Source organism: Cynocephalus volans, chromosome 10 (assembly GCF_027409185.1).
Source record: "Cynocephalus volans isolate mCynVol1 chromosome 10, mCynVol1.pri, whole genome shotgun sequence".
Taxonomy (NCBI): domain Eukaryota; kingdom Metazoa; phylum Chordata; class Mammalia; order Dermoptera; family Cynocephalidae; genus Cynocephalus; species Cynocephalus volans.
In genome coordinates, this window is record NC_084469.1 from 31,021,914 (window position 1) to 31,035,348 (window position 13,435).

At 42.2% G+C, this 13,435-nt stretch overlaps 1 protein-coding gene across 1 annotated transcript in view; it reads right to left on the minus strand.

The window, feature by feature from the left end:
• Positions 1 to 9,053: 9,053 nt before the first annotated feature.
• ITGAE (integrin subunit alpha E) overlaps positions 9,054 to 13,435 on the minus strand; it is a 48,134-nt gene continuing 43,752 nt past the window's right edge. The window contains exons 31-32 of the mRNA XM_063109823.1: positions 10,772 to 10,882; positions 9,054 to 9,336 (exon numbers count right to left, since the gene is read on the minus strand). Coding sequence (XP_062965893.1) covers positions 9,187 to 9,336; positions 10,772 to 10,882 — 261 coding nt within the window. The 3' untranslated portion in view covers positions 9,054 to 9,186. The remainder of the gene's footprint in view (positions 9,337 to 10,771; positions 10,883 to 13,435) is intronic.

A 13,435-nucleotide genomic window follows, 5' to 3' on the forward strand; every position in this document is an offset into this window, starting at 1 on the left:
ATATTTCCCTCTGTGGGTCACAGTCAAAATAATGTGAAAAATACAAGCTGCTACCTAAGGTACCTGCATTCTATGCCCACATGGCTGGGACCAACTCACCACTCCCCCAAGTACAGGCCTAACATCCATTATGCCCAAAGGGGAGAAGAGGGCTTTGCTTTTTAGATGTGCATTATTAGAAGTCCAAGTCAGGGACATTTCCAAATCCAACATGACTTCTCCATTTGAGAGAAACTGCCTGCTAGATTTCTAGATTCTACCCATCTCAACAGTCGCAGAGCCCCAAGGTACCCTATTAAAATGGTCTCCACCACTATTATCACCGTGAATACTTATCAGCACTTACTACTCGCTAAGCCCTGTGCTAAACGCTTTACACGTCTAGACTCATTTAATCGTCACAACCCTACATGGTTGATACTATTATCATCTTTACTTTTCCCTACGAGGTTAGAGGTATCCGTGGTCATACCAATAGCAAGCATCTGTGTCAGAATCTGAATCCAGGCGACCTGGCTCGACAGCCCAAGAAATCGTCTCCACTGTCCCCATGAGCACAGTGCTTTGTTTCCACATCGCTTGCCTGACTCGCTCTGTGAGCCAGCCAGAGGTAATGGTAAAGACCATTTCACACCTGATGAGACTAGGTCCAGAAGTCCCCCGAGCTGTGACTAACACTAGGTCTCCCAGCCATTCACTGGGGCTCTAGAGCTCTGTCCTCAATAGAGACTGTGGCCTCTTCTGGAGACACTGAGTGTGTAGCTCCTACATTTGCCCTGCTGCTGTGGAGGGTGGCCACTGCCAGGGCCAGGACCAGGATCCTGCAGAACACCATCTTCCCACCCAGTCGTGCAGTGCTCTTTGGAGGGAAACAGACTCTCACAATGCCTCTCACAATGGGGGGGTCAGTCAGAATGAGCACCTTCTGCAGCAGCTCCCACTGCAGCTGGGGCCAAGAGTACCACCCTGGCATGCCAAGAACTGACTGGGTGCCTTTCAACTTAACTCCCTGGGTCAGGAGATGGGGTGAATGGCTAGTCTTCAAAGCCGTCGAAGCCCCCTCTCCGCCTCCTACCACACCCTTCTTTCTCTTCTCTCACAGGAGTCCACATCGTGCTTTGCTTTAATGAGTGCTGTCACCTGAAATAAAGGAAAGGATTAGCAGTGAGTGAACCATTCCCATCTGGTTCATAAGCCTTTCTTTGTCTAGCTGGATGATTTAAGGTACTTGCAGTGAAGGGAAGGGAAATTAGAAAATGAATTTCTAAAGGGCCATTTTCGTTTTTACATCATATCATTTGCTAAAAGACTTGCCAGCATTTAAGTCTATTATTTGCGTGGCTTGGACCCACTCCTGGGACCATCTTGGTCTGGTCTGGGTCCTGGGACGGTCTCCTCCAGAAACCATGGTGGATCCTCAGACAGCGCCCTTCACCCCTCCAAAGAAATGCACTGGGGGCTCTACTTGGGGGGAAACAGACCCACCTGTCTCTGATTCCAATCTTTCCCCCATTCCATTCTCTCCCTTCTCCTATGAATGTTACAGATTACAAGGGAGAAAGCAGGTGCAATGGGATGAGCCTTTACAGGCAGAGGAGTCAGCCCTCAATCAAGAAAAACTCCCATTTCTCTAGTGGGTGAGCAGAAGGAGCTTCCAAGAGGGAAAATGTTGGCTGCAGCAGAACTGCCAATAGCATCACTGTGTTTCCATCGGCAGCCTGGAGGTGTCACCTGGTCAGCCCTGCAGCCTCCAAAGACACATGGGTTCCCCCTTTCCCCTCCAGCCCCAGTAAGGAGGAAATAAAGCCTTCCCCTTAACCAGAAAGGCTAACAAACTCAAAGACATTCTCCACAAAATTAAAAGAACAAAATAGAAATAAAGAAAACATAAATCCCATGAAATAATATGGTTCTTAGAGTAGAGGTTCAGATGTTACTTACATATCGTGAATTCTATTTCCCACCCCAAAGGAGAGGGAAGGCCTGGAGGTAGGAGATTTGTCCTAGAGCACAAAAGGAGGTTGTTATAAGACAAGGAGGACCTTGGAGAACCATCTGCAGCCTCCCTTCAAAGTCCTAAGTATCCTGGGTCCCAGAGAAGAGTGGGAAAGAGGTGGAATGGGAAGGACTTCACCAAGGGCATCACAAACACATTCCATTAATAGACATGACTGATCCATTTAAGAACTAGCAGATGCATTACTAATGTCATTTAAATACAGTCAACAGGAAAAAGGAAGCTCCTCTCATGGGAATCATTTTCGCATCCATCAGCAGCTCATGGGACCCATCTTAATTGATGGGTTGGTTCTCATTACTTAGCTCCCAATATCTGACCTGAGGAAAAACTCTGAGGTAATGCTAGTCCACTGGGCACTGAAAAGGATAAAGGTTCAAAGTGGAGACAACCAAGCCCACAAAGCAGTGACGACTCTAACATGGTACATCTCAGAGCAAGATTCACCTCATTCTTCCTGCTGCTCCCTGCGGTGACTTCCCCCAACACCCTGCATGAAACTTCTCACGTCCATCCAGTCATCTCCATTCTACAGCTGACAGGACTGCAGTGGTCATGAAACAAGAGTGCACATGAGATGCTCATATAAAACACTACAAGTGTTTGTGGCTTCCCACAGTTCCTTGTACACAATTCTTTTCCTCCTTGTTTTTTTTTGTTGTTGTTGTTGTTGACCTTGAACCCACGACCTTGGTGTTAGAAAACCTTGTTCACAATTCTTATATAGATTCTTACACAATATACTGTCCCCACCTGCCTTTCCAGCCTCATATTCCCCACCACGCACACTCAGCTTCAGCCAAATTGGCTTTCATGCTTTATTTATCACATCCATCATTTTCCAGCCTCTGTGCTTTGCCCAGGCTGATCTCTCCTCAGTCCTCAGCTGCAAGGTTTGGCCTACAGGTGTCCATCTCCTTCACAAATAGCCTCCTGGAATCCCTCTCCTACTCTAAATTCCTGCAGGACAGATCTGTACCACTTAGAGTTCACTGCTTTCTCCCTTGCTGTCACAACTGGGCGCATATCTGCTGCTAGAGATATCAGGGCAGGAAAGGGCCTTTGTACCACAAGACCTTCATGAAAAAGGTAGTCACTGAGGCTTGAAGAATGACGAGCAAGGAATGAATGAAATTCCTGATCACTCAGCCTCTGCCCATTAGCCTATATATTTGAACTGTCTGGGGTGGAGGGACTAAGCCTTTATTTTGTGTGTATATTCACAGGAGATTCCAACAGAAATAATTCTACGACAACACGAAGTTCCATTTGTCTCCTGGAGCAACTTCTCAGTCTTCAAGACTCCAACTCTGTGCTCAGCATTAACCAATGGCAAAGTGTATTCAGATGAGTGCACTCTGATCACATAACTACTGTTTCACAGAGTGCAGTTCTTACATCAAAATCACCTGGAGTTGGGCCGGCCCGTGGCTCACTCGGGAGAGTGCGGTGCTGATAACACCAAGGCTCCGGGTTCGGATCCCATATATGGATGGCCGGTTCGCTCACTGGCTGAGCGTGGTGCTGACAACACCAAGTCAAGGGTTAAGATCCCCTTACCGGTCATCTTTTTAAAAAAAAAAAAAAAAAAATCACCTGGAGTGCCTACAAAAAAAGCAGATTCCCAGGCCCAACCCAAGCTACAGCATCAGAACCTTTAGGGGTAGGGCCAAGGAACCTGAACAGTTGAGCTCCACAAGTCATTCTTCCCATCACCAAAGTCGGAAAAACACCACTCAACTCCAGGGCTGTCACCTATGCCTTGCCCAGTCTGTAATGAAGCTTTTGTGGAAAAAGCATTAGACTTGCAATCCAAAAACCTTCCATTGGAATAATGGCTCTGCCATATACTAGACCTATTGCCTTGGGCAGGTTGTATCCTCCTCCATAAAACAGTGATCACCGCCTGGAGTGATCATTAAGATTAGCTGTAAAAAGTACAAAGCCTATGCAGGACACGTGGCTTTTTCAAATGGAACCAGAGCATACAGCATAGGAAGCCTGAAAAGCTGGATGGAAAACAATTTACACATCTATTTGTATTATCCTTTAACTGAAATTTAGCATTTCCTTTAATTATAAATGTAAGCAACAACCATAGTAGTATTAGCAGTAACTGTAATGTTGATACCAATAAAAATTAGACATTTTCCCATCACATTACAAGTATTGCAGATATCTCAAAATATATTCTTTTTTTCTTTTAAAGATGACCGGTAAGGGGATCTTAACCCTTGACTTGGTGTTGTCAGCACCACACTCAGCCAGTGAGCGAACCGGCCATCCCTATATGGGATCCGAACCCGGGGCCTTGGTGTTATCGGCACCACACTCTCCCGAGTGAGCCACGGGCCGGCCCTCAAAATATATTCTAAGCTCATCACTACTTTGAAAGTAGAGTAGTTATTAGACCTGCTGTGTTAATGCATTAATAAAGAAGCACATATTCCCCTTACCAACCAGCTGTTTAAAAAAAGGGGGGGAAGCATATATATCTCTATATCATAAATTTTTAAAAATATTCTCGTTATTATATTTCAGTATAATTGGTTGTTTGTAAAGTTCTATGTATTTAAAATCAAGCTGATGGATAGATAGATGGGAAAATATGTGATAAAGCAAGAATAGTAAAATGTTAATGGAGGAAATTGGGTAGTGGGTAGACAGGTGTTCACTGTAAAATTCAACATTTCTGTATGTTTGAACATTTTCATAATACAGTAGTCCCCCCCTTATGCACGGAGGACATATTTCAAGACCCCTAGTAGATGCCTGAAACCTAGAACCAAACCCCATACATACATACCTTTGATAAAGTTTAATTTATAAATTAGGCACAGTAAGAGATTAACAGCAATAACTAATAATAAAACAATTATAACAATGCACTGTAATAAAAATTATGTGAATGTTTATTTCTGGATTTTTCCATTTATTGTTTTCAAACTGCAGTTGACCATGGGTAACTAAAACCACAGAAAGCAAAACTGCAGATAAGGGGAACTACCGTACAATGTTTGGAAAGAAATCTGAGAAGGGGTTGCTAGACTGCCAAAAGGGTCTATGGTACACAAAAAAGTTAGAAATCCCTGACTTAGAGGTACTAGGTGTCTTTAACCAGTTAACCAATCTATCCAGTCAGTTCTTCATCCAGGAGGCAAAAGCCCCCAAGCCCCAGCGTCCTAATTCCAGTTAGGCTGTCAGCCTTTTGCTAGACTAAGAAATCTAAAAGGTTTGCAGAACCAAGGCAGGCCAGTGGTGTTCTCTCCCACCCCAGCAATCCAACCGTAATCTCAGATCTCATAGCTCTGAAAAAAACCAAAGCCAAGAGCCCGAGAACATGTCCCAGTGCTCTGGGTAGGGCTAGTCCAGGCTGCCTTCCTAGGCCCTGGTCAGAGGAGGAGGCATCCACAGAGGCCACACCTTCAGTCCCCCTGACCACTCTGGCCTCAGGACTGCAACTGGCTATAGGGTCCTAGGAGTTGACCAGCCACACCCAGAATCCCCTCCTCAGAGAGGGAAGGAAGGAGGGGAAAAAGTCTCTCACCTGGAGGCTGGCGCCACAGTCCGTCTTCTTCCTTGTAGCACTTAGGGAGAGTTTCTCTTTCAGACTGACCACCAATAATGACTACTGCTTACTAACGCCCACCACCTCATCTGTAAGACTTATTTCCTCCACTTTGGAGAGCACAGTGCTCTATAATTCCATTAAAGTCAAATCATCCTTACTTGCCCAAAGGCTCAGAAGTTCAAAGGTAGAAATATACCTCTTCTATTCCAGAAGCATGGGGCAGTTTCAAAATAGTAAGAAAATGCCAGGGCCACCTTTTAACTTGACAATAAAGAGAAAATAAAGCATAGAGTGGGGAAAAAAAAATCTTATTTCATGTAAAAATACAGTCTTGCCAACAATCAAAGAAAAGTAAACTAAAACTATGGCTATATACCCATTATTCAAATTAAATTAAGTAAAAATGGAAATCCCAAGACATATTCATGGTGCTGATAACGATGTAATGTGGTTCAGTTTTTCTGGAAAGCAATTTGGCACTGCATAGCAATTACAAAAATGTCTTTAGGGGCCAGCCCGTGGCTCACTCGGGTGAGTGCGGTGCTGATAACACCAAGGCCCCATGTTCGGATCCCATATAGGGATGGCCGGTTCGCTCACTGGCTGAGTGTGGTGCTGACAACACCAAGTCAAGGGTTAAGATCCCCTTACCGGTCATCTTTTAAAAAAAAAAAAAAAAAAGTCTTTAATTCCACTTCTGGAAAAAGCTGAAAGGGCTTCTTTACAAATTGTAAAGAGCTGCACAAATTCAAGTTATTAATTCCCCAGAGATTATACCAACCTAAGATGCCACCTCTCCCTGTTCCCCCCACTCCAGCACTTAAGCAGCAGCATTTAGTTTCTGACATTGGTTCTTTGAAATGGTTAAAAATTATCACAAATGGCAGAATACAAAATCCTATTTATGAAAAAAACCAAAACAGACCCCAAAACCAAACAAAACCACCAACCCAAAACCTGTGTACCTATATATAAGCACATATGAACATTTACAGATGCAGAGAATATGGCTTGGAAGGAGACATGCTAAACGAGGTCACCTCGGCTAAGGAGGGGCACTGGATGGGGCAAGGATATGACAGGCAAATTTTCACTTTTTACTCTGATTTCACTATGAGAATGTATCTATGTATTACTCACGTGCTTCATAAAATGTCCTTCTGCTAATCAAAAAGAATCAGGTCAACTGAAGTTGGGAATTGTCTATGTAGGAGTGTTCTCCTGTACTGGTATTAGGACACCTACTCTTCTTGAAGTGATTAAAAAGTTTCCCTGATTCCATTTACTAAATCCGTTCTTAAAGTAATAGTAAAATTCTGGCACTATTACAAGATTATAATTATGGCTAGGTCACCCAGAAAGTCTTAACCAAATACCCCTCCTTGTTTGGGCATTAGAGAAGATGTGCACAGACCAATGCTCCAGGGCAGATAATTTAAGACTTCTGGGGTTGGCCATGTGGAGCACCCCTTTCTCATGATCTAATTAGGCCTAAATAGTTTGACTAATTTAGGTTTCCATACCTGCTCAATTTCATACTTCCAATAACCAAATCCAAAGTTTAGATGCTATCATGAGAGAAAAAGGTTATCTAAACCTGTACTCACTAGCCTGTAACAGGGGAAATGAAAACAGAAAAACCACGAGGGGCACTTTTCCCCAGGCTAGTACCAATCTGGTCCCATCTTCGTCCTTTTCTGGGCAGGACAGTAGCCCTGTGACATGATTCACTGTCCTTGGATCTGTGCAAGCTTTAGCACTTCCTATTCCCAAGCAGAAGAGGATGAACAGTAAATGAGAAGGGCCTGGCACCAGAAAGGCATCTTTCAGAAGAAAGAGAAGACTTTGGCCCAAGCCACAGCATATGAATTTAAAGTCTCTTCCTCTTCACAGACTGGTCCCTTATGTAGTCTCCTGACTACAACTGCATTGGCCTAACTTCAATCAGATCAGCACACAGTCAATAGCTTACAGGTGGTCAATATAAGGCTTGACTTAACAATGACAGAAGGGTCTTATTTGCAATTTTAAAAAGCATAAAAGCAGGGGCTACAAGCCACATACTCGTAATACTGAAAACATGAACAAAACTCCCGAGCCCAGAAAAAAGAGAAATAAATAAGCAAACTTACTTCTTTCTTTTCTTTCAAAGGCAAATCCCACTGACACAACTCAAGAATTATAAAGAAGGGGAAAAAAGCCTGTGGCAGCATTGGAAAACAGAATAGTGTAATTAAGGGACCAAAAATGTACAGGAATTTCTGAAAGAAATGAAGTAGATGGTTATCAGATCAACAGAAAAGCTGATCATGCCCAACAGTCTGGTGATTTAAAAGAGGCAAAATAAGGGGCTCCTTGAGAAGTAGAAGTGTTTCTCCAACCAAGCCCTAGAAACTGCCCAAAGGCAGAGTGGCAGGGATTAGGTTCCTGGGCAGGCTGTGAGGCAGGCAGTGACGGACACGAAGAGAAAATATGTATAATCAATTATGCTTCAATAAAATAAAACAATTTTAAGACAATTTTTTAAAAAGTCAGACACACACAATTTCTCAGAGCTCTACCAGGGTACTTCAAAAGTTCATGGAAAGATTCATATTATCTTTTCATTCTCTTTTTCCATGAACTTTTTGAAGTACCCTCCCATAAGTCCTAGTCTTTTTTTTTTTTTTTGGACCAGTAAGGGGATCGCATCCCTTGGCAGGGTGTGGTCCGCACCATGCTCAGCCAGTGAGTGCACCAGCCCTCCCCATATAGGATCCGAACCCATGGCCTCGGCGCTCCCAGCGCTGCACTCTCCCGAGTGAGCCACGGGGCCGACCCATCATAAGTCCTAGTCAAAGAAGTAATGGTTTAAAAAAAAAATGCGTAAATATCAGAAAGACTCCAAATTACCATTTTTTGCAGATAGGAATGCCTCCTTAGAAAATCCAAGAGAATCAACTGAAAAACTATTAAAAAACAGAATTCAATAAGATGGTCAGATAAGATACATACTCAAAACAACCAACTGTTCTAAATACAAATTCTAATCAGTCAGGGAAAAAAAGATATTTTCATAGGAGCAACAAAAAATATAATACATCTAGAAATAAAAGTTTTCATAAATGAAGACTTCTTTGAAAAAAATCATAAAACCTTGTTACAGAATGTTCTTAAAAATCTCAGCAAGTGAAGAAATGTCATATTTCTGAGTAGGAAGACAATACTCTAAAGATATCAATGTTCCCCAAGTTAACCTGTATGTTTAAATGGAAACCCCAAAGGGAATTTTTTGGAAATCTGAAAAACTGATACTAAGAATTATCTGAAAGAATACAATCAATAATTTTTTTAAAAATTAGGATGAAAACTTGCTCTATCAGATATCAAAATTTACTGCAAATCATAAAGAATATTATATTTGCACATTAAAGATGGTACCGTAAAGAAAACAGTTTAACTTTATTTAATACCAAATGTTTTCCAAGTTTACTTTTTGCACAATGCAAAGACACTTTGGGACAACATATGGTTAAAAACCAACATCCTACAAAACAATGTGTCCAATGCTGCTCTAGATCATCCTAAAGGGAAAAGTCATTAGTACCACCCCAAGTCTCTAGAAGTTGGAGGATTGGTTGATACTCTCTCCCAGTGGAGGAGGAAGCAGGCCGTAATTTTCTTCTGTGAGCAGATTCTCTGATTTCAGCTGGGCCTTCCTTATGTTCTCCAAGTTCAGTTGTTGATATTTTCTTTTAAAAAAGCCACACTGAAACAAAGGAGAGGAAGTCCAATGATAGGCCGAAAATACCCATCTGTTTCAGAAAACTGTTATTCTGGTTGTTGCTTCAATGGCCCCTATATACCTCTGCTTCTCATACTCTATTCTCTTCCTCTACCTGCCTCTGACTCTCTCCCTGATAATCCAACCCTTCAAGACCCTTCTTACATGCTGCCTTCCCCGGTGCTCGCTCCCCAGTCAGAGCTGACTTTCCACCTTCCTCTGAACCCCCAAAGCACTTGAACATTTTTAATTTAACTGATTCTGCCAAGTATTAATTATAGTTTCAGGCGTACTAGATCATTTTTGTGTATATGTGGCTGGCCCTTGGTGTTACGACACCATGCTTTAACCAGCAGAGCTAATCAGCCAGCCCAGATCTAATCTTATTTATGTAAAAACACTCAGTACGACCTACTACGCTGAGAGAAGGAGATCGATGTTTAGCTGGTTAGCTCAGTTAGTCAGAGTGCGCTGCTATAACACCGAGGTCAAGGGTTTGGATCCCCATACTGGCCAGCCGCCAAAAACAAAAAAGAAAAAAAGAAAGAGATCAAGTACAGCCTCCTACACCAAGAAGCTCACAATCTGGTAGGAAGAGAAATAATTACAGTACAGTGTGAAGACTGCCATTTGGAAGAACATTCCTGGCAAGAGGAATAACCTAATGCACAAGCAGAGAGGCGTGAACTTACAAGGGTACTTCAAAAACTTCATGGAAAAATAAAATTAAAAGATAATATGAATCTTTCCAAGAACTTTTTGAAGTGCCTCATATCTAGGAAACAATTCAACTTGTTTTTGTTGTTGTTGTTGTTGTTGTAATTAATAAAGATGACCGGTAAGGGGATCTTAACTCTTGACTTGGTGTTGTCAGCACCACGCTCTCCCAAGTGAACTAACTGGCCATCCCTATATGGGATCCGAACCCATGGCCTTGGTGTTATCAGCACCACACTCTCCCGAGTGAGCCACGGGCTGGCCCAGTTCAACTTGTTTAAAGAAAAAACATTGATTGTAAATCAAGCTATACTTACGGGTAGAAAATAGTAGTGGCCAGAGAGCACAGAATCTTGAATAGCATAAAAATTTGAACATTAAGACAGAGAAAGGCAAGGAAAGGATTTTTTTTTCTTTCTTTTTTTTTTTTTTGCAGCTGGCTGGTATGAAAGAAAAGGAGAATGACAATCAGATCTGTTTAGATCTCTCTATACTACAATACTTCAATTAGATTTTTATTTTTTCAGACAGAAAATGTCTTACTCATTTGCCTAAACAGGGGGTGTGTGGCTGAAGGAAGAGGGAAAAGTGGCTACCAGGCCAGCGTAGCAGATCTAAGTCAGGGATTGGCTGTCCTAGGGAGCACTACGACCAACACCAGAGCCAGTCCTCTTTTGCCATTACGAACATGAGTAGAACTGACCTTGAACAGGATGACTATAATCACGATCAAAACAAGAAGGCCACCAACACTGCTTCCAATGATAATCGGCAAAGAATGATATTCCTCATTTTTCAGGAAGATGACAGTGATCTAGACAAGACAAAGAGATCATCCAATAAACAGGTAAAGCAAATGAGGAAAAAATTCCACGTTATTTTAAGGAGCAAAATATAAGGACTTGGAATTTTTTCTGTGTATTGACCAAGACGGATGACAGTAAAGCAAAAAGCTAAACATTCCCTGAGCAGCATTTTAGATCATCTAAAATCATCCTATGGGCCGGCCAGTTAGCTCAGTTGGTTAGAGTACAGTATTGTAACACCAAGGTCAAGGGTTTGGATCCCTGAACCAACCAGCAATCAAAAATATAAAATAAAATAAAATTATCCTATGACCAAAATACTTTATAAGAAACTATTTTAGTCTCTTATCTAAAAAAACTAAGTCTGTCAGGAGATTGTGACCTTCTGCTAATGATGCTCTGACAGTCTGACAGAGGGTCCCAAGGAATTAGGTCCCTAGGTTTTAAAGAACACTGGCCCAGAGACAGAAACTCAAGATTCTACATCCAGCTATGCCACTATATGTTCTTGAGCGCCATGTTCATTAATCTAAAAATGGTGACATTTCAAATGATCTCCAAGTCCTTTCCAACTCTGTTCTAACAGCTCTTTTTGATCTTGCACAAATCCCTACAGTCTTTGATTGTATGTTTTCCCCACACAAAATATATGACGAAAGCAATGATCTGCCCTTTACTAGACTAAAAGAGTATGTTATCTCGGGGACATGATAATAAATGTAAGATTGTGTCCATGTGTACTACCCATAGAGCTCTTCTACCAGAAGTCACCCCCAAGTTTTGTTTTCCAAGGGCTCTCTCAATTTCAGGGATCTAATCTCTCTTCTCACTGGCAGGGCTCAGCTGGAAAGCTGAGGGGATGTGCTTCCCAACTAAAACCCTCTCAAGATATATGGCCCTCTCGAGTTGTGGTCACAGCATGTTCTCAGGGCTTAGGTGGGCCAGAGAGCCATCAAGACTTCTCTGCTTCCCAAAACGCTGACTTCCCTTCATGCACATGTTTAAGGTCAGAGATGCTTTCGAGTGATTTCTGTATGGGGTAAAGGGCTAGACAAACTAACCTTTAAGGCCTCTTCCAATTAAGTTACAAATGCTGGTTGGCCTAGGGTTGACCCTCCAGGTTCTATTTAACTCATAGGTAGCTAAACTTAATAGGAGTAAGTTCTGGGCCTTGAGAATATGGAGGTACCAAAACAACAGAGAGGGAGGAAGAACAGGAAGAGAACTGGCTTTTTCTTCCACAGAAGGGAAAGGAGGGGGCTCAAGAACCTGGGTTTAAGGAATGAAAGGAAGTCCCCAGGTGACAGTGGTGAAACGGGCCAGATTTGAGTAAGAGAAATGCACGTATTTCTCAAAGCCTTCTCCTTTTTCCCACTTCTAAATCCACAGGTGACCGAAAGCTGCCCTGGTAGAGGTTAAAGGAGAAGCAGGACACAGGATACTACTGCTTGTGGCAAACATTGATGGTGGCTTAGTCAATAGCCATTCTCTCCTTTCAGACTTTGTGTAGAAATCGTGATTGGTCTAAGCTAATTGTGACAAAGCTATTCTCCTTTGCCAGTGACTGACATGAGATCCAGTTCTCACTAATAAGATGTAAGAGGATGTCTCCTGGGAACTTGTAGGAAAACTCTCCTCCCTCAAAAGGGAAGGCACATGAAGAAAAATCCTTTTGCTACTGACCTCTCACTTCCTATTTTATATTCTGCACATAGCATTTGGAGATGTGGCAACTTTGTGCTGTCCATGAGGGAAGGCCACCAACATACAGACAGAGGAGTCAGGCCACTGACCCTGGGCCTGCCTCCCTCAACAGATAAGCTGCATATATGCCCTTATGGTACATTAGCTGGATTTTTCCCTTACTTGAGGCTGAAATGCATTTGGATACATAGCCATTTATACTTACAGATTCATTGTAAATCAAGTGCTTATTATCAAGAACTACTTAATACTTTGCTTAGAATATTAAATTTTAAGAAAGAATTTTGGGGGAATCTATTCTATAGAAACAAAAGCATCAGTAAGAAAGAGGGGAAATTTATAGATAAATATAATGTGCATATAAGAAACTGTTAACAGGAACTCCTCCCTTTGGGAAGAGGGAGTTGTGTGCATGGGAAGGAGGTTAGTGACGAAATCATTCTTTTTCATTTGGTACCCTTCTGTAAGGCTTGGATTGTTTTTCTATTTTTTTTTTTAAAAAAAGATGACCAGTAAGGGGATCTTAACCCTTGACTTGGTGTTGTCAGCACCACGCTCACCCATTGAGCGAACTGGCCATCCCTATATGGGATCCAAACCCGCAGCCTTGGTGCTATCAGCACCGTACTCTCCCGAGTGAGCCACAGGCCAGTCCAGGCTTGGATTTTCTTGCTATTACTTTTATTTTTTTAAATCTGGGTAGTGTGTGATAATAGGGCACTTCTATTTATTCCACATAATTTTCTACATTAGGAATACTTCAAAATAAAAGGAAACATTATCGTGCCATGTCTAAACAATTGCTCCTCTCTCCTGCTCCAGGGAGCAAAACAGAGGACCTAATATTTAGCAATCCA